General features: G+C 38.2%; 1 protein-coding gene across 8 annotated transcripts in view; it reads left to right on the plus strand.

The window, feature by feature from the left end:
• Window positions 1–24,486, plus strand: part of SDCCAG8 (SHH signaling and ciliogenesis regulator SDCCAG8) — a 246,073-nt gene that overhangs the window by 110,471 nt on the left and 111,116 nt on the right. For all 8 annotated transcript variants that reach the window (XM_074385415.1, XM_039464324.2, XM_074385414.1 and 5 more), the window contains one exon: window positions 7,708–7,850. In XM_074385415.1, the coding sequence (XP_074241516.1) occupies window positions 7,708–7,850 (143 nt within the window). The remainder of the gene's footprint in view (window positions 1–7,707; window positions 7,851–24,486) is intronic.

Raw genomic sequence — 24,486 nt, forward strand, 5'->3', positions numbered from 1 at the left:
TCTGCTTAGTGAAGAGGACAATCATTTTTGACTGTTTCTAAAATGGGTTACTACTTATAATATCCTTTTGTTCACATAGGCTGGTTCCCTGAATGTCTAGCTTGGAGAGTGAGTCTTAGAAATAAATTTTACTGTATTCTAGACCAGTGCTATGCCAAAAAATGTTCTGTGATGATGAAAATATTTTATACCTGCACTTTCCAATGTGGTAGCCATGGAATCACCATGTGGCCACCAAGCTCTTATACTGTGATTAATGCAAGTGAGGACCTATATTCTTTATTTTAATTAGCTTAAATTTGAATAGCCAAAGGTAGCTACTGCAGATGTAGATGAAAATTTACTAATAATTTGATGAAATCAATTTTAACATCTATAAGTTAATAGAAGTATGAACTGGTGAACACTAAATTTCCAATGAGTACACTTTTTTTTACACATACAGAACTTTATAGAAATATTATTTTCTCCCAAGGAATATATTGTGTTTCAATTTTCAGTATTATGTGCTACCTTACTTTTGGAAATATGTTCTTTGAATTCATCCATTGGTTTCTGAGTGATAAATTCACATTGTCAAAATTTGTCTGCCTTAAATCCACCAGTTCCTTCTTTTAACCTGTGAGGATTTTTGGATCTAGTCTTCTTACTATTCTGTAATTCTTTTTTTCACTCCATTCTCATTTTCTCTTACATAAACAAGTCACTCTATATTAAAGATGGTGAAATAATTTTAAGTCACATGATATTTAGTTTCAGGAATAAATCACTACCATTGAGTTATTATAGTTTATGTATGCTTCTTTTTCTTTCCAGGCAAAGTTATTCTTTTGAATTAAGATGATGTATAATTTTTCAAATAGGTTTTACATTCATTTCTTTGGATATTTTTTCTTAGGAAATCAGGAAAAATGTATAGTAGAATTACTCTTAATGAAACTTTCTATTTCGTTCTACTTAATTTATGTAAAAATATTTTAATTATTTGAAGTACAGAATGCTTTTCAAATTGCAGGATTGTAAAATCAATTTTATAGATTGAAGCAAGAAATTTTTTTAAAGAAGTGGAATTGGCCAGGCATGGTGGTGCTAATGCTATCATCCCAACACTTTGAGAGGTAAAGGTGGAAGGATCGCTTGAACTCAGGAATTTGAGAACAGCCTGAGCCTTATAGTGAGACTTTGTCTCTCCTCACAATTAAAAAAAATTATCTGGGTATGGTGACACATGGCTGTAGTCCCAGCTACTTGGAAGCCTGAGGTGGGAGGATCACTGGAGCCCAGGAGGTCAAGGATGCAGTGAACTGTGATCACACCACTGCACTCCAGTCTGGGTGCCAGAGTGTCTCAAATAAATGAGATAAGATAGACAAGATAAGATAAGAGAAATAGAATAGAATGAGAATAGGAAATGCCAGAGCAGATCACATAACTCTCACATAGTAAGAGTTAATACTGTTTCGTGAAATGCTTCTTACCTTTATATATGTGTCTGTCTCTGATTGATTTAAAATGGAACTTTTACTATAGATCTTGGCCAAAAAAATGTTTGAAAGCAATGCATAATTTATTGTATGGTGTGGTGGAGGCAGTGAAGTCAGAAGATCTGGTTCAAGGCTTGGGTGTACTACTTTAGACAATTTTCAACGTCTTTGACCCAAAATTTCTTATATTTATAAACAGAGATACCTACCCTGTATGTTTTATGCAGTCGTTTCAAAGATCAAATAAAATTCTAAGATGATATAGTTGTAACACTCCTTATTCCCTTCAAGTCAATAATTTTATATTGACAAAACTCAGTGGCTTGCACTAACAACCATGCATATTTATATTTGGTGAGTCTGCAGGTCAAGTAAGATTTGGCTGATATGTGCTCTATTTTACTAGGTGTTTCTGCTTCAGATTGTGGGTTCTGTGTTTTCTAGGCTGTGATTGGGGTTTGGTTCTGATCTCCATGTATTCTTTCTGCATTCTAGGCTGAAGGGACAGTGGCGACCCAGTGCATACTCTTCTCATGGAGAATTGCCACAACGTGACATAAGCATAAACATATTTATGATTTTTGCTTACATTATAGCCATGCAAATTCCACTGGCCAAATGAAATCATATGGCTAAGCCCAAAGTCACTGGGAGACATAATGTATTTTACTCTCAGTGGAAGGGAGATGGGAGTGAATATTTGCTGAACAACAAATATAACTAAACTGGCCGGGTGGGGTGGCTCATGTCTGCAATCCCAGCACTTTGGGAGCCCGAGGTGGGCGGATCATGAGGTCAAGAGATCAAGACCATCCTGGCCAACATGGTAAAACCCCATCTCTACTAAAAAATACAAAAATTAGCTGGGTGTGGTGGCATATGCCTATAGTCCTAGCTACTCAGGAGACTGAGGCAGGAGAATTGCTTGAACCCAGGAAGCGGAGATTGCAGTGAGCCGAGATTGTGCCATTGCACTCCAGCCTGGTTCTTGGTGAGACAGAGCAAGACTCTGTCTCAAGAAAAAAAAAAAAATGACTAAACTATCATATTACCCCAAAAGTATTAAACTCACACTTTTGTTAACTGCCTCATTCTTAAATATAAAACGATAACCAAGTATTATCCTATATTTGAGGCAAACATACAACATAATAGAGTCTAAATCAGACAAACAAGAAAGGAGCCTGGAGAAAACTGAGGCAACATATAATAAGCAAAGGAGGATATTTGAAATACTGTATATTCTAATAGAGAAATAAGATACTACAGTCATAGAATAAAATTAGCATGCTATGTAGAGAAGTGTCAATAGAGACAAGAAATAGCTCATAGAAATAAAAATTATGGTAGAAAATTTTCTCAACATTCAAAAGGAGGTTTCATCAGTCAAATCTTCCAGGAGTTAGAATCAGAAGACCGAAATGGAAAATATAAGAAAATGAGATCAATCCAGTAACTAATGTCCTGGAGTTCCAGGAAGAGGAAATATTAAAGTATATGGCATCAAAATATTTTAAAATAGTAGAAGAAAACATCCTCAAACCAAAAAAAAAAAAAAAAAGCCTTCCGATTGAAAAGGGCTCACTGAAAACTCCACACAACGAAAAACAGCTGCATTCCAAGACTGAGCATTATAAAGTTTCAAAATGACAAGGAAAAAGAGATGACTGTAAAAGTTTCCAGAAAGACAAAAAAAGGCAAATCATAGACCAAGTACTAAAAATCAGAGTGACATAGGGCTTTTCAGTCGTACCATTAGGATCCTGAAGACAGCAGAATAGTCCTTAAAAATCCTGAATGAAAACTAATTTCAAAATAGAGTTTTATACCCAGCCAAACAATTGTGTATGCATACAATAATAACATTTTCAGGCATACAAATACTCGAAACGTATTTTTCATGTAACTTTTCTTATGAAAGCTACCTGGAGATTGTACTTCAACCAAAAAAGGAAATAAATTGAGAAACATGGTAACTTATGACCCAGAAAACAGAAAACTATAAAAGAGCATGGGGAAGGCTTAACACAAGATAGAGATCAACCAGGCCATACATAAGATGCCAAGAAGCATATGTCCAGGAAAAATTTTTTAAAAGAACTTATACTTTATCTAATAGGTGATTTGAAAAGTTATTATTGATGGTTGTTTAACAGATATGTTTGAATATTTGGGGGAAAATGTCAGTTACCTAGAAAAACAAACTATTAAAAACCTAGCGATTTTAGAAATAATAAAATTATACATAAGACAGTTTTTTTAAAGATGGAGTCTTGCTCTGTCACCAGGCTAGAGTGCAGCTGAGTGATCTGAGCTCACCACAACCTCCCGGGTTCAAGCAATTATCCTGTCTCAGCCTCCTGAGCAGCTGGGAATACAAGTGTGTGCCACCACACCCAACTATTTTTGTTTGTTTGTTTGTATTTTTAGTAGAGACAGGGTTTCACCATGTTGGCCAGGATGGTCTCGATCTCTTGACCTCATGATCTGCCTGCCTCCAAAGTGCAGGGATTACAGACATGAGCCACTGTGCCCGGCCCAAAATTAGTTTAGACAAGATAATGCTTGTCTTAGTAGTGAGCAAATTTTTCATGATCATTATAATTTAAGTGAACTAGTGACTAATAATTTAACCGAAATTGTTATATGGGAGCATGAGGTGGGTATGTAGGATGGGTGGTATGAGGCCTAAATTGTCAGCCTTCTTCACATAAGAAAGGTCTAATGTTGAAAACTTGGCAAATAGCAGTGTAAGTTTGTCTTTTAAAAATGCGAAGATAAACATTGGAAGAGCTGATGGTGTATGCCACTGGAGATTAGCTTTGAAATGGGTGAGGTAGGGCATCGGCACTGCTCTTCCTTGTTACTGGCCATTTAGTACTCTTTGACTTAAATTGGGTGCATTACTTTGACAGGCAAATTTAATCAACAATAAAAATAAAGTTACATATGCCCATGATTAAGAAAAAAACTTCCTACAATGTGGAGGGATATATATGAACAGTATCAAGTCTCCCCTCTTCCAAATTCAATCCCCAGTACTGTTTTCTTTTAACAGTTTCTACGTTTAGTTGTTCTGGTGGTCATATTCAAGACTTGAAAGATACCTTTTGATGAGGTGTAAAGCTATCTGGACCTGCCTTTGCCCAGTTAGCCAAAAGATGGCCACATCAAACTGCACTGTAGACATGCAGGTTAATAGTGTGCTTTGAGAGTAATGTACAATTGGCCTATGGCTGTGGTTGGTCTTTCATCCCCAAGCCACTATATACAGCCAGGGAAGCAGCCTGACCTAGTTGGGTGAGGCAAAGGGTTATCCTGCCAGTGGGAGCATGGCATTTCTGGCAAGAGATTTCTCTTCTAACTGTTGGACTTGCTGCCATGGCAGATTTTCCTGACTCAGGGAGTAAGTGTTGAGCCCTGGTCCAGCTGGTTAGATTATTTGTTGATTTTGATTATCTGCACCAATAAGCTCTTTTGCTGGCATGGATGATCAGAAGCAGGCAGTAATTTTCCATCTTCCTAACAAAAAATACATTTCACATTTTGAAATTACAATAGAAGAAGTTTTATTCAGTTTTCACCTTAATACTGCTTTATTGGGGAGGGGGAAATGTTATGATTTAAATTAAGAACTCGTTAGGGATAGTCACATATTCTTAGGTGGGCCATTTTTTCTTATCACTTTGCTGTTCTTGAAAGATGGAGGGAAAAATCAATAATAATGATCATTGCCGTCTTTTATTCAGCTTTTACTATGCGTGAGGCACTCTGCTAAGTATTCCTAGCCTGATTTAATCTTCACAACAGTTTTAAGAGCTGCTTATTCCTCTGATTTGAGAAGGAAGAAACTGTATAATAGTCCAGTGACTTGTCCAAGGTCACATAAAAGTGCCAGAGCTGTGTCTGGAGCCCTGGTTTGTGTTGGCTGTTGGACCTGTGTTCTTTACCTCTGTGTTTGGCCTGTCTTTCAACACAACCCTTGACTTTTCATTACATGAGCAAAAGAAAGAAATTAATTTATACTTAAAACCTAATTACCAGTGTAAGGTACATATGTTGTTATTGTTGCTTAGTGCTTATAAAAATTGTATCTTTTCTTTTTAAAAAAGTCAGAAATTTTATACATTTTCTATTTCTGTCATTCTTTTGTATTCGCTCAATTCAGAATTCTGGAGTCATCTTTGGTCTTCCAATTCCCCTCCTTTGATTTCCGTAAAATCTCCATGTTCTCTTTATATTTCTGTGTTAAGTCCCTCCACTCCTCATGTTTGGAATCCTGCAGTTATCTTTTCATGGTCTCCCTTCTGCCATTCTTTGCCACCTTAAATTGATTGTACACATTGATCCAGTTTTCTCAAGCTCAACTTCTGTCATATTGCATACCTGTTTAAACCATTAATGTCTCCCCATTATCTATAAGAAAAATAGAGTGTTATTAATCTGTAATTCAAAACCTTTCATAATGTGATCTGAAGTATCATCACCTTTCTCACTTTTCTTGTTCATGCTAATATATCCCTCATCTGGCTACTGAGGCATGAATTTTCTCTATAACTCAGTTGGTGTTTTTATATGCTTTGCATTTTGATCGTCTTCTTGTGTATATGTGTCTCATTTGCCCAGATGAATTATTTACTCCTGAGTGTAGAGATGGGAACTCTGAGTTCATTATATTATTTAGTACAATTTCTTGCATACAGCACTGTGTAAAAAAATTAATGAATACATTTTTGAAGTTTTAAAGTTAACATGTAATTCCAATTCTATAGTTCTTTCCTTTTGTTAATTTCATAAATGTTAGACAATAAAAATTTAATGATCTTTATTATTTTTATCTCTTTAATTGTATTGAATTATGAAATTGAAAATATGTTGATCTAATTTTAATAACACAATATTTTAAAGAAGTAAGTCAGTTTAACTTAGTATTCCAATTTGAAAGATAGAGAAAATCAACACTGAATGAAAATGTTATAATTGTTACACAGTTTTTAAAAAATAAACCAATCTATGAGAACTGTAATAAGTGATTATATTGTTGGTTAATGTATGGTGTTGATGGAGATAAACTGAATAGTTACACTGTTATGAATTAAGAAAAATATAAATGAATTATTCAGTTTATCCTACATGATGTATTAAATGTAGTTGGAGGTTTTTCAGAATATTTAACAAGGACATGAGGAAATTTAGAAATTTATTTAAATACTAAATTTAAATCCCTCTACTTAAATATGATTTTGTTTTCCAAAAGGAGGTTACATTTTTATGGATCAAAAGTTTGCTTCTTGCTTTCTGCTGAATTCGAACCCTTTCTTCTTTTTTTCTTGTTTTAATAACCTGAATATTTTTAAGTGTTCATCTTTTATTTTCTTTGGCTTAATTTTACAGATGTTCTGTTAATAAATAAATATTTCTACTTTAGTATATAAATTATTTAAAATTGTGGCCTATATGAGTATTTTTGCTTTGAAATATTTGAATTTCAGTAAGATAAGGATAATTTCATCCTGAAACCAAAAAATAAACCTTCACAAATTTTATATATTCGTATTTATTAGTCTTACAGTGTTCTTGTTGACTTTTTAAATTGCAAATTTAAATGGAAATATTATTTTAGCTCAGATATCTCCTACATTATCAATGCTTAAATTTCTCATGCTATTTTTTCCTGAATTTTTTTTCCAAGTAATATTGAACATTATAATCATGCCATTTTTTACACCTCACGTCTTTCTAAAATATCTCTTAAATTATTTATTTTAACCTTTAATTTGGTTTTCAAAATACCCAAATGAAGCCATAATTTGATCTTTGAGAGTAAAAAGTACATATTTGATGTAAATCACTGCATGCATGTGTCTGAATCTCACACAAAAATGTTACATTTTAAAGGTAGTGGCATTTTAAGTAAATATTACTTTTGAAAGGGAATGACTTTTAGAATGGTAGTACAATTATCCACTTTGAATACTCTCATTTAATTGTTTTATTTTCAAAATTAGACCTTATTTTGCAATCCAAAAAAAAAAAAAAAAAAAAAACCTCACTAATGTGCATTTTTGGATGTGCTAATTCCCTTTGTCATAAAATGGAAGCTAGCCTAAATTTTCTAATAATTTTTTATCACATTGAAATTCATGTCAAAAAATAAAAATGAGCTAATTTTGAATTCAAGTGCATATATTTTATATGGATGCTTTTTCCTTTTCTCTCTAAGGAAATAGAAAAACTGAGAATAGAACTGGGTGAAAGCAAGCAGCACTTGGAACAGGAGCAGCAGAAGGCAGCCCGGGCCAGAGAGGAGTGCCTGAAACTAACAGAACTGCTGGGCGAATCCGAGCACCAACTGCACCTCACCAGGTACTCCCTAATCCCATTATGCGCCACAGCACCGATTTCATTCCACTGATTTTTGCCACAGGCTTCCAAACAGTTGTTAGAGTTAGTCTTAGTCATTCAGTTCACACATAGCTTTCAGGCATATTAAGAAAAGCGGAGATGTGGTAAGCAAAACACCCAGACATGTGAATGATAAGTGTGGCAGGGAATTACTGATATATTACAAAACCTTTCATCTACAATGCTCAAATATTTAGGTGATTCTCTATCAATATAAGCAAAATGACATATTTCTCCTACCACCAGTACTACCTCTTCTGCTAATTCTACGTCTAATAAAAATCTTGAACTGAAGGAGCTGAGGAATTTATTTAGGAAAATAATAAAATACTGTCAGTGGTGAAAGAGTCAAAGTAAATAAATTGTAAGATGCAAATTGAAATGGAACTGATACAAAATAAGGAATCTGCATCCTAAGGAGGTGTAAAATTTCAAGATGAAATAGATTGGCACTGCTTATGTTCGAATTATTATTACACAGGCTTTCACCATTGAGGCTTCAGATTACTTCGCTTCCATCATGAGATTTTGTGATGTGATCATCATTGTCATCAACTTTAGTAAATATGTAGCTCAGCCCTAAATTACAGTAAGACCCTTAGGTTGTAAGCATTGTGAATTTGCTGTGTTGGAAAAGCACACCCTCATAAATACACACATTGAGAGAAAAATTCAAATAGAGATCGTAGATATTTCACTTTATCATATGTGGTTTCTTTTCACTTTGAGTTTTATTACAATTTTTCAATGTTCACATCAAGCCTTTGATGTTGCTCAGTTCTTAAGAGTTTTTCAGTTTTTAGAGAGAACTTTGTTTAAATAAAATGTAAGTTTATGATATTTGGTTTGGTTTATAAATTAGAAAAGCACTGGTCTTCCAATCATAGTAATATGTTGAATTTAAACTATGAAAGGGGACTGATCCCTTTTACATTAAACATGACAATGTAATTCTGAGCACGGTATGCTAACAGATGGAGAAAAGCACCACTTGAACAGCCTGCATTTGGAGAAAAAAATATTCTAGAGGTTGGTGAACCTCCCAAAGTTTTGGGTTAGTGTTAAGATGCCTCTGGTTCTGTTAAAATCAAACCTTGTTTAAAACATTTTGTTATGATGATATTCCAAGTGATTTAACATCTTCCCTTTTAAACAATAAAAGAAAGAGGAAAGAAAGAGACAGAAAGCAAAGAAAGAAAATAAATTATTTATACATGTATGGTGTCTAGAAAAAAAATCCTAATAGATGAAACACATTTATGAGAAAAAAATTGCTTAATATTGCAGAATAATAACTGTCCTTTTAATGCTCATTTAAAGTATTGTCATTGTAGAACTGAGAATGTACTGTTAGCGTAATGCCTGTGGTTGTTTAATCTTAGAAGTTTTCAGAATTTAGCTTCATCATGGTAATGTTAATAGTTTTTCTTTTCTGTCAGACTTCTATTCAGAACCAACCATTTGTGTGCTAAGCACTGCTAAACCTCAGAAATAGGACAGCTTTTAATGTCTCAGCGTGGCTGAGCTTCAGTAAATAAATATTAATGCTGGTTTTGCCCCTTTTGCCATTCTGTCTTATTCAGAGTTAATTTCTGAAGTCAAAGTCCGTAGAGAGTCTCCCTGTGTAATATCAATTTGTACTGTTTGACAAGATCAATTCCTTGCAAGTAGAGCATATTAAGATGCAGCAACTGCTGAAAATGAACGAGTGGTAACTAATTCCTTTGTTCTTAAGAAAAAACGATTTTGCCTGGTTCCGTAGAAAGCTTTTTTTGTTGAGCTTTATTTAAACCAATTCTACAAAAATTTAAACGTAGTTTTACAGGAAATAAAAATCATTTTCTAAGTGCAGTACTCTTTTGTAAGCATTTTATGCTTAGCCTATGTTCATGTTTTATAAAATCTACATTCATAAATTTAAAGATGACAATTAGAATGCAAGGAAATGTGTATATCTCTCCTTCGCACCGACAGTGTGACTTGGTTGTTGGGCTATTTCTGATATACAGTACTTTTTTGTTTTGTGTGTGTGTGTGTGTGTGTGTGTGTGTGTGTGTGTGTGTGTGTGTGTGTGTTTTAAGTTTGCTGCCCCTTATCAGGCTTTATTGATTCAGTATACTCAGGTGTGTGACTGAGAAATGTTGTGCCTTTCCTTTTCAGTGTAGATCAGCTGAAATACATAACTCCTACACAGATAACACCTTAACCACACAGTCTCAACTTAAATACTTCAAATGGCATATTCCAAACAAAGTTGAAAATTGAATATGAAATCCATGTTTAAAGTAATGACAAAATAAGCATCCAAATCTTAAGAGCAAAGAAAAATTTAAAACTGTAGTAGAAATCTGTAGATCAATCTAAAAGAAATAACAACCTACCACTTTTCTGGTGTTTCTCCTTATTGGATTTTAAAATGGTAAATAGAGGCCAGGTGAAGTGCCCACACCTCTAATTCCAGCACTTTGGGAGGCCAAGACAGGGGGCTCACTTGAGGCTAGGAGTTCGAGATCAGCCTGAACAACTTAGTGAGACACCATCTCTACAAAAAATAAAAAATATTAGGCAGGCACAGTGGTGCACCTATAGATGCAGCCACTTAGGAGGCTGAGGCTGGAGGATTAATTGAGCCCTGAAGTTCAAGGCTACTGTGAGCTGTGATTTCACCACTATGCTCCAACTTGGGTGACAGAGTGAGACCCTACCTCAAAAAAAAAAAAAAAAAAAGGAAGATAAAAATTTAGTATTAATTAAAGGACCCAAATTGGTGAGTTTAACATTCACTTAGTCAACAGATACTTACTGAGCACCTACTATTTTTTTTTCCTTTTTTTTCTTTTTTTTAAATTGCATTTTAGGTTTTGGGGTACATGTGAAGAACATGCAAGATTGTTGCATAGGTACACACATGGCAGTGTGATTTGCTGCCTTCCTTCCCCTCACCTATATCTGTCATTTCTCCCGATGCTATCTCTCCACACTTCCCCACCTCCCCGTCCCTCCCCCATTTCCCCCCAATGGATCCCAGTGTGTAGTGCTCCCCTCCCCGTGTCCATGTGTTCTCATTGTTCAACACCCGCCTATGAGTGAGAACATGAGGTGTTTGATTTTCTGCTCTTGTGTCAGTTTGCTGAGAATGATGGTTTCCAGGTTCATCCATGTCCCTACAAAGGACACAAACTCATTGTTTTTGATGGCTGCGTAATATTCCATGGTGTATATGTACCACATTTTCTCTGTCCAGTCTATCATCGATGGGCATTTGGATTGGTTCCAGGTCTTTGCTATTGTAAACAGTGCTTCAATGAACATACGTGTGCATGTGTACTTATAGTAGAACGATTTATAATCCTTTGGATATATACCCAGTAATGGGATTGCTGGGTCAAATGGGATTTCTATTTTTAGGTCATTGAGGAATCGCCACACTATCTTCCACAATGGTTGAACTAATTTACACTCCCACCAACAGTGTAAAACTGTTCCTATTTCTCCACATCCTCTCCAGCATCTGTTGTCTCTAGATTTTTTAATGATCGCCATTCTAACTGGCGTGAGATGGTATCTCAATGTAGTTTTGATGTGCATTTCTCTAATGACCAGTGATGATGAGCATTTTTTCATATGTTTGTTGGCCTCCTGTACGTCTTCTTTTGTAAAGTGTCTGCTCATATCCTTCGCCCACTTTTGAATGGGCTTCTTTTTTTTTTTTTTCTTGTAGATCTGTTTTAGTTCTTTGTAAATTCTGAATATCAGCCCCTTGTCAGATGGGTAGACTGCAAAAATTTTTTCCCATTCTGTTGGTTGCCGATTCACTCTACTGACTGTTTCTTTTGCCGTGCAGCAGCTGTGGAGTTTGATTAGGTCCCATTTGTCTATTTTGGCTTTTGTTGCCAATGCTTTTGGCGTTTTGGCCGTGAAGTCCTTGCCTACGCCTGTGTCCTGAATGGTTTTGCCTAGATTTTCTTCTAGGGTTTTTATGGTGTTGGGTCTGATGTTTAAGTCTTTAATCCATCTGGAGTTAATTTTAGTGTAAGGTGTCAGGAAGGGGTCCAGTTTCTGCTTTCTGCACATGGCTAGCCAGTTTTCCCAACACCATTTATTAAACAGGGAATCCTTTCCCCATTGCTTGTTTTTGTCAGGTTTGTCAAAGATCGGACGGTTGTAGATATGTTGTGTTTCCTCTGAGGCCTCTGTTCTGTTCCATTGGTCTATATCTCTGTTTTGGTACCAGTACCATGCTGTTTTGATTACTGTAGCCTTGTAGTATAGTTTGAAGTCCAGTAGTGTGATGCTTCCTGCTTTGTTCTTTTTGCTTAGAATTGACTTGGCTATGCGGGCTCTCTTTTGGTTCCATGTGAAGTTTAAGGTGTTTTTTTCCAGTTCTGTGAAGAAGGTCATTGGTAGCTTGATGGGAATAGCGTTGAATTTGTAAATTACTTTGGGCAGTATGGCCATTTTCACAATGTTGATTCTTCCTAACCATGAACATGGAATGTTTCTCCATCTGTTTGTGTCCTCTCTTATTTCGTTGAGCAGTGGTTTGTAGTTCTCCTTGAAGAGGTCCTTTATGTTCCTTGTTAGTTGTATTCCTAGGTATTTTATTCTCTTTGTAGCAGTTGTGAATGGCAGTTCATTCTTGATTTGGCTCTCTTTAAGTCTATTACTGGTGTATAGGAATGCTTGTGATTTTTGCACGTTGATTTTGTATCCTGAGACTTTGCTGAAGTTGTTTATCAGTTTCAGGAGATTTTGGGTTGAGACAATGGGGTCTTCTAGATATACAATCATGTCATCTGTAAATAGAGACAATTTGATTTCCTCCTTTCCTATTTGAATACCCTTTATTTCTTTTTCTTGCCTGATTGCTCTGGCTAGAACTTCCAATACTATATTGAATAGGAGTGGTGAGAGAGGGCATCCTTGTCTAGTGCCAGATTTCAAAGGGAATGCTTCCAGTTTTTGCCCATTCAGTATGATATTGGCTGTTGGTTTGTCATAAATAGCTTTTATTATTTTGAGATACGTTCTGTCAATACCTAGTTTGTTGAGGGATTTTAGCATAAAGGGCTGTTGAATTTTGTCGAAGGCCTTCTCTGCCTCAATTGAGATAATCATGTGGTTTTTGTCTTTGGTTCTGTTTATGTGGTGAATTATGTTTATGGACTTGTGTATGTTGAACCAGCCTTGCATCCCTGGGATGAATCCTACTTGATGATGGTGGATAAGCTTTTTGATGTGCTGTTACAATCAGCTTGCCAGTATTTTATTGAATATTTTTGCATCTATGTTCATCATGGATATTGGCCTGAAATTTTTTTTTCTTGTTGAGTCTCTGCCAGGTTTTGGTGTCAGGATGATGTTTGTCTCATAAAATGATTTGGGAAGGATTTCCTCTTTTTGGATTATCTGGAATAGTTTCAGAAGGAATGGTACCAGCTCCTCTTTGTATGTCTGGTAGAATTCGGCTGTGAATCCATCTGGACCTGGGCTTTTTTTGGGTGGTAGGCTCTTAATTGCTGCCTCAACTTCAGACCTTGTTATTGGTCTATTCAGGGTTTCGACTTCTTCCTGGTTTAGGCTTGGGAGGATGCAAGTGTCCAGGAATTTATCCATTTCTTCCAGGTTTGCTAGTTTATGTGCATAGAGTTGTTTGTAATAATCTCTGAAGATGGTTTGGATTTCTGTGGAATCTGTGGTGATATCCCCTTTATCGTTTTTTATTGCATCAATTTGGTTATTCTCTCTTTTCTTTTTTATTAATCTGGCTAGTGGTCTGTCTATTTTGTTGAGCTTTTCAAAAAACCAGCTCCTGGATTTACTGATTTTTTGAAGAGTTTTTTGTGTCTCTATTTCCTTCAGTTCTGCTCTGATCTTAGTTATTTCCTGTCTTCTGCTAGGTTTTGAGTTTTTTTGATCTTGCTCCTGTAGCTCTTTCAATTTTGATGCTAGGGTGTCAATTTTAGATCTCTCCTTTCTTCTCATGTGGGCACTCATTGCTATATATTTTCCTCTAGAAACTGCTTTAAATGTGTCCCAGAGATTCTGGTATGTTGTGTCTTCATTCTCATTGGTTTCGAAGAACATCTTTATTTCTGCCTTCATTTCATTGTTTATCCAGTCAACATCCAAGAGCAAGTTGTTCAGTTTCGCACCTACTATTTTTTAAGTACTTTGCTTGGTCCTAGGCATAGAGAGAAAAAATAAAACCCAGTTTCTACCCTTAGATTACTCACACTCTAGTAAAGAAGCCACATCTCTATAGGCAAATATATTAGTGTGACAACAGTGCAATTATAGAAGTGAAGATTATCACAGGAGCACACAGGAACGAAGACTGACCCATTCTGCACCAGAGGTGAAGGCGACAGTCAAGGAAAGCTGATATCAGGGAAAGCTGACAGTGAAAAGGGATAGTGAAGGAGGTGGGGATATTTGGCAACAATCTTGATTAATGAAACCATGAGTAAGAATTCTGAAAGTGGAAAAAAGTGGGTTGGGTACCCCAGGTAGAGAGACCAATATATGCGGAGACGTAAAGATGGGAGAAAACATAAACTTGACTCTCAGATGGGTGTTTCATAGGGGTTAAGACTGGAAAGGGGAGCAGGGCCCGGCAGAAGAGCCTTATGGGCCACACTCTGGAGTTTTGCCCATTCTGACTTACTCTTGATGCATTTTAAGCAGAGGTGACAACATGATTGACTTTCTGGGTTGAGAGCTTGACTCAGACAGCAGTGTGGAAAGTGAACTTTGAGTGTTGATACAGGAAACAGGAAGACCAGTTAGGCCAGGGTCAATAATTGCAACCCATGGGCCAACTCTGACCCATCATCTGTTTTTGCTTGATGGGTCAGACTTGAATGGATTTTATATTTTTAAGTGATTGGGAAAAAGGGAAAACAAATATTTTTTGACACATAAATATTATACATTTATAAATAAACTTTTATTGGACAATGGCACCATTATCCTTCATATATTATGTATGGCATAACTAAGAATGGTTTTTATATTTTTAAGTGATTGGAAAAAAGGGAAAACAATATTTTTGACACATAAAGATTATACATCCATAAATAAAGTTTTATTGGCCAATGCCACCATTTTCCTTTACATATTATGTATGGCGCTACCATTACCACACTGGAGTTGAATATGGTCCTCAAACCCTAGAGTATCTGCTGTCTGTCCCTTTATGGAAAAAGTTCACCTACTCCTCAGGAGTCTGTTTAGTTGAAGTAAGAAGTCAAGAGGGCTTGAACAACGACAGATTCAAATATGTATTTTAAGAAGGTAATTGAAGAGCTCTCCGCCTGGACTATGTCTGTCCCAGTGCAGTGAAAGGAAGTAGCATCTTCAAGAGGCATTTGGAGTCATGAATAAGAGAGGACAGAATTAAAGGTGATGAAGTTTTCTAGTCCTAGTTGACTGGAGGATCTGTTAAGCCAACTGAGGAACTTAAAAGAGGTAGCAGAGAAAAAATTTATTGCAACCTCAGTGGAGATTCCAATGTTGGTTTGGTATGAGGAGAAAAGTCATGACTAGAGGCTTAGAACTGGATCCTTTTACATAAAGGTATTCATTGTAGCTAGGAAGTGGGTAAAAGCACATAGAAATGACCAATGTACTTTTAAAGTTCAATGGAAGAACTACCAGCAACCAATATGACTGAAATTGGGTCTTTGGATATATAAGAAAAGAATAAAGAAGAATGGTTCAAAGAGTATTTTGGTGGGGCAACAATTAAAACCATATGCTTTTCTTAGGGGAGGTCCCCAGACAGCCCGGGATTGAAGAAAGCTGAGTTATCGTATCTTCTCTAGGCATTCACTCCAGGCATTCTTCGTAACTTTTGACAAATTATTTAACTGTTTGGGCCTGCTTACGTACCTATAAAATGAGGTATGACTAGGCTGGGTGCAGTGGCTCATGCCTGTAGTACCAGCACTTTGGGAGGCCAAGGCAGGTGGATCATGAGGTCAGGAGATCGAGACCATCCTGGCCGTGGTGAAACCCTGTCTCTACTAAAATACAAAAAGTTAGCTGGATATGGTGGCGCCTGCCTGTAGTCCCAGCTACTCAGGAGGCGGAGGCACGGGCATCGCTGCAACCTACAAGGCGGAGGTTGCAGTGAGCTGAGATCACACCACTGCCCTCCAGCCTGGCAGGTTGCGGTCAGCCGAGATCACACCACTGCCCTCCAGCCTGGCAGGTTGCGGTCAGCCGAGATCACACCACTGCCCTCCAGCCTGGCAGGTTGCAGTGAGCCGAGATCACACCACTTCCCTCCAGCCTGGCAGGTTGCGGTGAGCCGAGATCACACCACTGCACTCCAGCCTGGCGACAGAGCGAGACTCCACCTCAAAAAAAAAAAAATGAGGTGAGAGTAGATGATTTATAAGTTTCCTTCTAGTTCTGATAATCAATGATTCTAATAATAAGTTAAGACAACCCATTATCAAGTTCCTATTTCTGGACGTTAGACATTTAAATTGCTTGGATGATCTCTTGTTTAAGTTATTTCTTTAGTTTGAACTTCAGAGAGTTCATTGAAATGACCCTCAGACCCACCACCTAAATTCATTGCAACTTAGGTTCTGCTGACCTCTCACAAAGGTTATGAAAATTGTCTCAACACACTTCCAGTGTCTTTTGCTGACCGTGGCCCAGTCAATATTCATAAGCCTCTGCCTTGACTCTGTTGCTCTACTCTGAAAACCTTCCATGGTGCCACTCTGTTAGAGAAAGGCAAATGACAGAATGGCATGTGAGGTCATCCTGATAGGCTCTCACCCTTCCAGCCTTGCTTCATCCGAGATGAAGTACCTGCTGACTTCCAGACAAACGTAAGCACACACAGCTCCCCTTGCACTTTTGGAGGGCTTTTTCTCTCCATTTGCTGTTCTCCACACCTAGAATACCCCTCTGAGCTTCTCTGGCTCTATTGTAATCTTACCTTCTTTCCAAGGTCTCCCTGAAATCCTGATTTTTCTACCATAGGCCTCACCACTGTTTCTTGTCAGGATTCTCCCTTTGAATCCAGCTTCCCACTTTGTGCTGATGGCATTTGAGTAAATGAATTACTCAAAGGAGGAAAAAAGCAAAATCTGGGGAAAAAATAATATTTGGAAGTTTTTTGTGTACTTGCTATTTTTTGCTTCTGGAATGTATCATTCTTCAAGTAGGAGAAGAGGGCTTATCAATATTGTGTTTCAAAGAGCACCTAGCTCATCACTTTGCAAAGAGTTGGAGCGTAATGTCATTAATAAAAATGGTGAATATATTGCAAATTGTAACTATTCTTTTAAGCTCAGTATTGCCATATAAATAAATATTTTTATCTTCTCACATATATCAGTAAAAAGTATAAGAGAGTGATAAGGCTAAAATTTTTCATTGGGAATTTTACTTGTCCATGTGATACTATATTGTGATTTTGTAATCACTTTTTTTATTTTTAACTTTGTATGAATATATATATTTAAGTATAGCAGAACCAAATGATAATCACTCCAATAATGCAAGTAGATTTAGTAAAGTGCACCAGGCCTCTCACTTACATGTATTTGTTTAAAAACCACACACGCACACACGCTCACTCACTCTTAAACTAGAGTTTCCTATAATTAAAAGATGACAGTGAAACTATATACTGTGGTGTACACCTGCAGTCCCAGATACTTTGGAGGCTGAGGTAGGAGGATCACTTGAGCCCAGGAGTTCAAGGCCAGCCTGGGCAACATAGCATGACCACATCTCTGCAGTGGTGGGGGTGGGGAATGGCAGTTTTTGAAACAAGTGCCTCATAAGCATGATCACTAAACATATCTAGCCTAGCATATATGAAAACAAAGCAAGGCTGCTTTCTTCCAGTTATTACCATTAATATTATTCAAACAACTTCTTCCTTTTCCATAACAGACTTTCAGGAACATTTAAAAATGCTCATCCATTTCTTTACTCATTTTACCTGAAGCGTTTTCTGTTGCAAGACACTGTGCTAGGGATAATGGGAGTTAGAAAGATAAAGTGGCCTCAGCTACTGCCCTTCAGAAGCTTACAGACTGGTAGGAAAGAGAAGAAAATGCATGAATAGGGCAGGTGTGGTGGCTCACGCCTGTAATCCCAGGACTTTAGGAGGCTGAGGCAGGCAGATCACTTGAGCCCAGGAGTTTGAGACCAGCCTGGGCAACATGGTGAAACCCCATCTCCACAAAAAAAAATTAAAAATTAGCTGAGCGTGGTGGTGCATGCCTGTAGTTCCAGCAACTCTGGAGGCTGAGGTGGGAGGATGGCTTGAGCCCAGGAGGTCAAGGTTGCAGTGAGCTGTGGTGGTGCCACTGCACTCCAGCCTGGGCAACAGAGCAAGACCTTGTCTTCAAAATTAAAGAAAAAAGAAAGAAAAAGAAAATACACATGTAGTTGATAAGATAAATGGTAGGATCCAGAAGAGAGGTGATAGAATTCTAAGGATTACAGGGAGAGAGAGACAAATGACTTCTTACTGATATTGGTAGGATTTGGATATAGGAAAATGGTAATGAAGGGCATTCCATGCAGGGGAATCAATGGTATTTGGGAGGTGCAGATGTCTACATAAGAGTGAGTTAAATACAGGGCACACAACGATCATACAGGCTTCTAACACTATCATCTTGGAGGTTAAGAACATATTCATCATAGTATCTGCGTGGTACCATGCTGCATGTAGCAGCTCTTCAAAAAATAAGAGTTATTGCTAACAGCAGTGGCTGACATTTTGCTGATCCCCTGCTGTTCCAAGAACCAAGCTGAGTGCTTCTCCAATAATCCTACCGATAGCTCTATAAGGTGCAGACTCATTGTCTCTAATTTACAGCTAAGACAGCTAAGGCACAGAGAAGGCAAAGGAGTCATCTAAGGTTACACAGCTGATATGTTATAGAAGCAGGTTTGGAACCCCAGTAATTTGCCTGCAAATCCTGTACCCTTATCCATTAAGCTGTAATTCTATGTAAATTACTAGAGAAATGGATTAATGCAATTGTTCTGAAAAAGACAACTTAGAAAATCAGTAACATGAATTTATAATAGAAATAAATGTTAGCTGCTGCCCTGTGCAGCGACACGAATACATGACAGTGAATTTTGGCTTGAATTTTTTCTAAGAAACATAGTGTCCTTTGGCCCATTATTTGCCATAGTCATTTAAACATGTTATAATTCAGTTGTCATTCTTCTTTACTTCCTTACTTAATTTTCACCAAGAAGCAAGAGAAGCTGTTATTACAAAGTAGAAATTACTCAAGTATTTATTTTTGACATGTCCAAATATCTGTAAAGAGCTATAGGATTTAAAGTCCTATCATATGACTACCATTTACACACGTGTGGTCGGGTTAATTTGTGATATAAAGCAACCACTTCTTAACGTTTATGTGACTCTTATTAACTGTTTACTAAGGCATTCTTTCCCATATCTTTTGCCCTAAACACATTTTTTTAAATCCTGCATTTTTTTTCTTGTATCTGATTTTGAGGGTAAATACTGCAGGAAGGTTTTTTTGTTTGTTTGTTTATTATCCAGAAAATTTAGAACTTGGATTGTCCTAAGTATAAAACCTTAAAAATTCTTATTTCTCCTTTTACATAAATGATCTTTTTAATAATATGTATATACTTCAAAGAATTTCTCAGAGCACGAATCTCAGTGAGAGTCCACCAAACAGGTATTATGCTGTGACCTACTTCTGTGATCCACATGGGAAGATCTGACCTGTGACTTAGAGAGACAGCAGCTTGGCCTGTAGGATTTGTATCTTTTTGAAAGTGAGAAAAGGATAGAGCAAAGGAGTCCCTAGTTTATCCTGTTACGGTGGGTAGATCATGTGGGGAGATTGAGAGAGGCTTCCTTTCCAGGGCATTCAGTTTCTACATAGTAACTAGTACAGATGCCTTTTTTTTGTTTGTTTGTTTTTTTGAGACAACTGTCTCCCTCTGTTGCCCAGGCTGGAGTGCAATGGTGTGATCTCGGCTCACTGTAACCTCTGCTTCCCAGGTTAAAGCAATTCTCCTGTTTCAGCCTCCCAAGTAGATGGGATTACAGGAAGGCACCACCATGCCTGGCTAATTTTTGTATTTTTAGTAGACATGGGGTTTCACCATATTGGCCAGGCTGGTCTCAAACTCCTGACCTCGGCCATCTGTCTGCTTCTGCCTCCCAAAGTGCTGGGATTACAGGTGTGAGCCACCGTGCCTGACCTCTTGTACAGATACTTTGCTGAAGTTAATTGTTTGGCCTCCCAGCCTGTCAATATGAGTCAGGATTTTCTGGGTGAATTGAAATCCAAAAAGGAGAAATTGATGAATTTTTATAACCAGGCCATGTATAATCCTGGTACCTGCAGCTGACCTCAGGCTTCTTGGAGCCAGCATGCTTTCATATCCTGACTTTCCATAGTGGGGCTAAATTTCTATCTGAATTTTGCTAATTATTTCAGATTCTTCCAAACCATGGAGTAAAGCATCCTTCATTCTGAAATTGTTAATAAAGGAAATACCCTTGATTTCAAACCATAAGAATGTGACTTTCTAGCTCCTTCACTTCCAATTTCAAATCACCCTTTGGCACCCACACGCGCTTGGGTGCTGTGGCTGGTAGCTGCTTCAGAACCACGTGGAGTAAGGGAAGAAAGTGCACTAAGGAAGGAGAGGTGCTCTTAAGTAGGGGAAGGGTGTCAGGGATCCTGGATGACTAAGACACCAAGTATCTGCACTGTTGCCCCTGTTGTCTTTTGAAAAATAGAATCCCTGGTCAGGTGCAGTGGCTCACGCCTATAATCCCAGCACTTTGAGGGGCCAAGGTGGGAGGATCACTTGAGGCCAGGAGTTCAAGACCAGCCTGAGCAACATAATGAGACCCCATCTCTACCAAAAAAAAAAAAGAAAAAAAGTTAAAAATTAGCCAGGCATGATGGTGCATGCCTGTAGTCCTAGCTATTTGGAAGGCTACATGGTAGTGTGTGCCTGAGTCCTAGCTACTTGGGAAAACTGCTTGAGCCCAGGAGTTTAAGGCTATAGTGAGCTTTGATTGTCATTGCACTCCGGCCTGGGTGACAGAGCAAAAACTCCATCTCAAAATAATAATAAATAAATAATGCAATCCCTAATTTTTCCTCTAAGAAATGGTTTGAAGTAGAAAGAAGGGAGAGAAGAGCACATTTCTGTCCATGTTGGTTGGACATGATGTTCTCCATTGTCCACATGTGGTAAGTCCAAGGAGGCATCATCAGTTCTTCACAACAACAGGGTCTCTTTGTTGTTTTACTGAGCGAATGCTTAGAATATTGGAAGAAAGATGCACAGATAAATCTCTAGCATGCACATGTATTGTGCATGGTCTCTGCAGCAGTGCTCTTCCAGCTGTGGTCCATGGTGGGCTGTTTGTTGATGTCTGTGACGACATCAGTGCCAAAATCTAGAGAAGTATTTAGCAACTTTTATATCAATTTTAAATTGCCACAATTTCCAAGTGCATGATCAGTGAGCTTTTTTTTTCAGTGTCATTTAATTTTTTTCTAGTAATTCATTTTTATTGTGTTTTACAAAACTATTTGCAAAAGATTAGAAATTAAAAGAAATTTGCTGATCCTTAACCACAAGAAGCTTGAGATGCTGTGGTTCTGACTGCTTCCAGCAAGCTTGAGAACCAACAGTCCTCTGTAGATGAGGAAGCTGAGCCTCCGAAGGTGAAGCTTGAGCTATCCAGGAGGGAGGAGAGTAGGCAGGGGTTGAAGGGCAAGCACGTGTTTCACACTGAGATAGGAATATTTTCGGCATTGTAAAACCTCAGCACCCGGAGCAGGAACCAGGCCTCTTTCATCTGTGTGGCCCCAGCACCAAATTAGGCACCAGGCGTTAGCAGGTTCTCTATGAACATTGAATAAAGTTGCCTCTGCTCCTTATTGCTGGGAAAATTAAAAAAAAAAAAAAAAAAAAAAAGGAACTGCCCTCATCTGAAGATAACAACAAGCTTAGGTCAAAAAGCCAAACTCTCGTTCTTGGTTTATTTGAAGAGACTATTATAACACTGATGTATATTCTTGGTATTTTACAGTGAACTTTATCTTTTTTCCTCCTGAGTTTTATTCAAGAATTTTTAGCCTAAAGTTTCCACTTCAAAGTTAAGCTCATTTTTTTTCTTGTACTCCTTTCATGAATAAATTAAGCAGAGAATGTGTCAAAAATAATTTTAAATGGATATATGTGCAACCAACATCTTCAAGGCTCGGAATAGACGGCCTCGGTGCCGTTTTAAATTGGGCCCTCTTTTCCTTCCCTCACCCAGTATCAGAGAAAACAGGCTGTCAGAGAGCCAGGAAGGAAAAGGCGTTTCATTTAGCTCTGGTGGACACCACACTGCCCGAGCCTGCTCTGCTCCACCTGTTTGAAGGGCTAAGGACCCTGGTCTCCGTGTGGCCCGGGGCAGGAGAGGTTAGAAAGTCAGACATTGCCAGGAAATGTGTGTTTGCAGGTTCTGCTTAACGTTCCTTGGCTCGCTCCTCTCAGCTCTGCGAAGCCCAAATGTGAATGCAATGAAAATCTACGCTGGGGATGTACTCCGCTCCCCTGCCACATAGGCCCACAGCCTGGAGCATGGTGGCAGCGGCAGCCAACTCATTTTCTGAAGAAGCCCAGAGGAAACCGAGAATGTATTGCCCACACCAGTTGCCTGACTCAACAACAATGAGCATCAAGTTCAAAGAAAATAGGAAAGAAAAAGCAAAAACATAGAATTCTTCTCATAGTAGCCCAAGCCAGAATATCTCTCTAAAGGAAAGTTCTGCTCGCCAATATTATTTTAAAGTAAAAGGACGATAACAAAAACCTGTCAACCGGTTGATGTCAAATTTCTTTTGCTAAATTTCTAAAATGAATCAATTCACATTATTTTATATACATTTTTAGAGGCACAGTCTCGCTGTGTTGCCCAGCCTGGCCTCAAACTCCTGGGCTCAAGCCAAACTCCCACCTGCGCCTTTCAAGTAGCCGGGGTTACAGGTGTGTACCACTGTGCTCAGCTTTGCTATTTAATTTCTTCTTAAACACCTCCTCCTAATGAATGTGTTCTTTAGATCAGTTATTAGGCAGTACTCATTTGTTATTTAATGTTTCTGTGATACTCACAAAGTATACAGTGATTCATTGATTGATAAATCCTGGAATTAGAGCTCATTTTAAGGATCCTGAGAAAGAGGCTTGGGGAATATTCAGTCTCCTCAGTGCCCTCTCCCACGCCATGTCTCATGGGAGGCCAGGGTCCCCTTCAGGGAAACACATTGGTATTATGCTGCAACTCTGTTAGAGCTGCCCAGCAAAGGATGCAGTCCGTCTCAGCAGCTCAGAGTGGGCACCAGACAGGTCAGAAAACGTTTGGAAGCAGCCTCACATCTAGCTGGGGTAAGACTGCTCCACCTTGGTTCTGTGTGTCCTCTCCCCAGCAGGCAGGGTCACCTGTGCTAGGGCTGAGCATCTCCTGCCCTGACCAAACCACGGCGGGTAGAGAGGGAGAACCACAGGCTTCTTGGTTTTCAGAGTATCAAAGGGGTTCCTTCCCCAGGGAGGGCGCCAGTGAATAAGCAGGGCATCCCTCCGACACCTTTCCTGTGTCTAACTTCAAAAAGCCTATTTCTGACCAGGAAATTTATCAAAAGAATGTACCCAGTGTAGAGGAAATAGCTATTTGAATTCTATGAGCAAAAGAAGTAAACAAAATAAAGAGCAAGTCACTGTTGGAATGTATGCACAAGGTGGAGGTGGAAGGTGGTCAGGATGAAGCATTCCAGGTGGGCTGGGCAGTGTTCCAGGTTTGCCTTTTCCCAGCAGCTCATCTGAAGTGTCATCCGCCAGGCTGGACGTTGCTTCATCTTGACACTTGTCCTAGTTCTATTTCTGATTATCTTTTGTCACCTTGGGGAAAAGTCCCTATTGTACTTGATTTCCTATAGACCTTAACTGTGATTTTATGAGGATATGTATTACGAATATGCAAAATCATTTTAACTCATTCAGGGTTTTGTAAATAAGTGTTGCTTACCTACTCAGGGGTTCGCATGGTTTTAATGAGTTCAGATACAATTAATTAGTAGTCAACGTATTGATTAGTCTAGAAAACTTTAGAGCAATAAAGGGCGTGCTCACCCTACTGAAGCTCTTTATGGCAAAGTTATGGTATTGACAAATCAGGGACACAGAGCAGTGTATCGTTAAATATATTACTTCCAATTTTCTACGTCTTAAATGACCCTCTTTGTCTTTAGAGGGCAAACCATCTTGCCATTCCTGATGTGGACTCTCTGTCAGGACGATATGTAACGGAAGCTGCTCTGTAACCCAGGGGCTTTCTCAGTTCTGCTTTGTCACACTGTTGGCTGTTCCCTAGTCTTAACCTATTTCTGAAGTCAGGCATCTATTCGGAATCATTTGCTGTTGAATTAGTTAACAACGTTTGGTTTGAGGAAAGATGATAATGATATTAAGGAATGATAACATCCATCCACAGTGAAAATCGAGCCCATGTCGGAACTGTGGAGGAACCCAAATTCAGATCCTACCC

This window comes from Saimiri boliviensis, chromosome 14 (genome assembly GCF_048565385.1).
Source record: "Saimiri boliviensis isolate mSaiBol1 chromosome 14, mSaiBol1.pri, whole genome shotgun sequence".
In the NCBI taxonomy this organism is placed as follows: Eukaryota; Metazoa; Chordata; class Mammalia; order Primates; family Cebidae; genus Saimiri; species Saimiri boliviensis.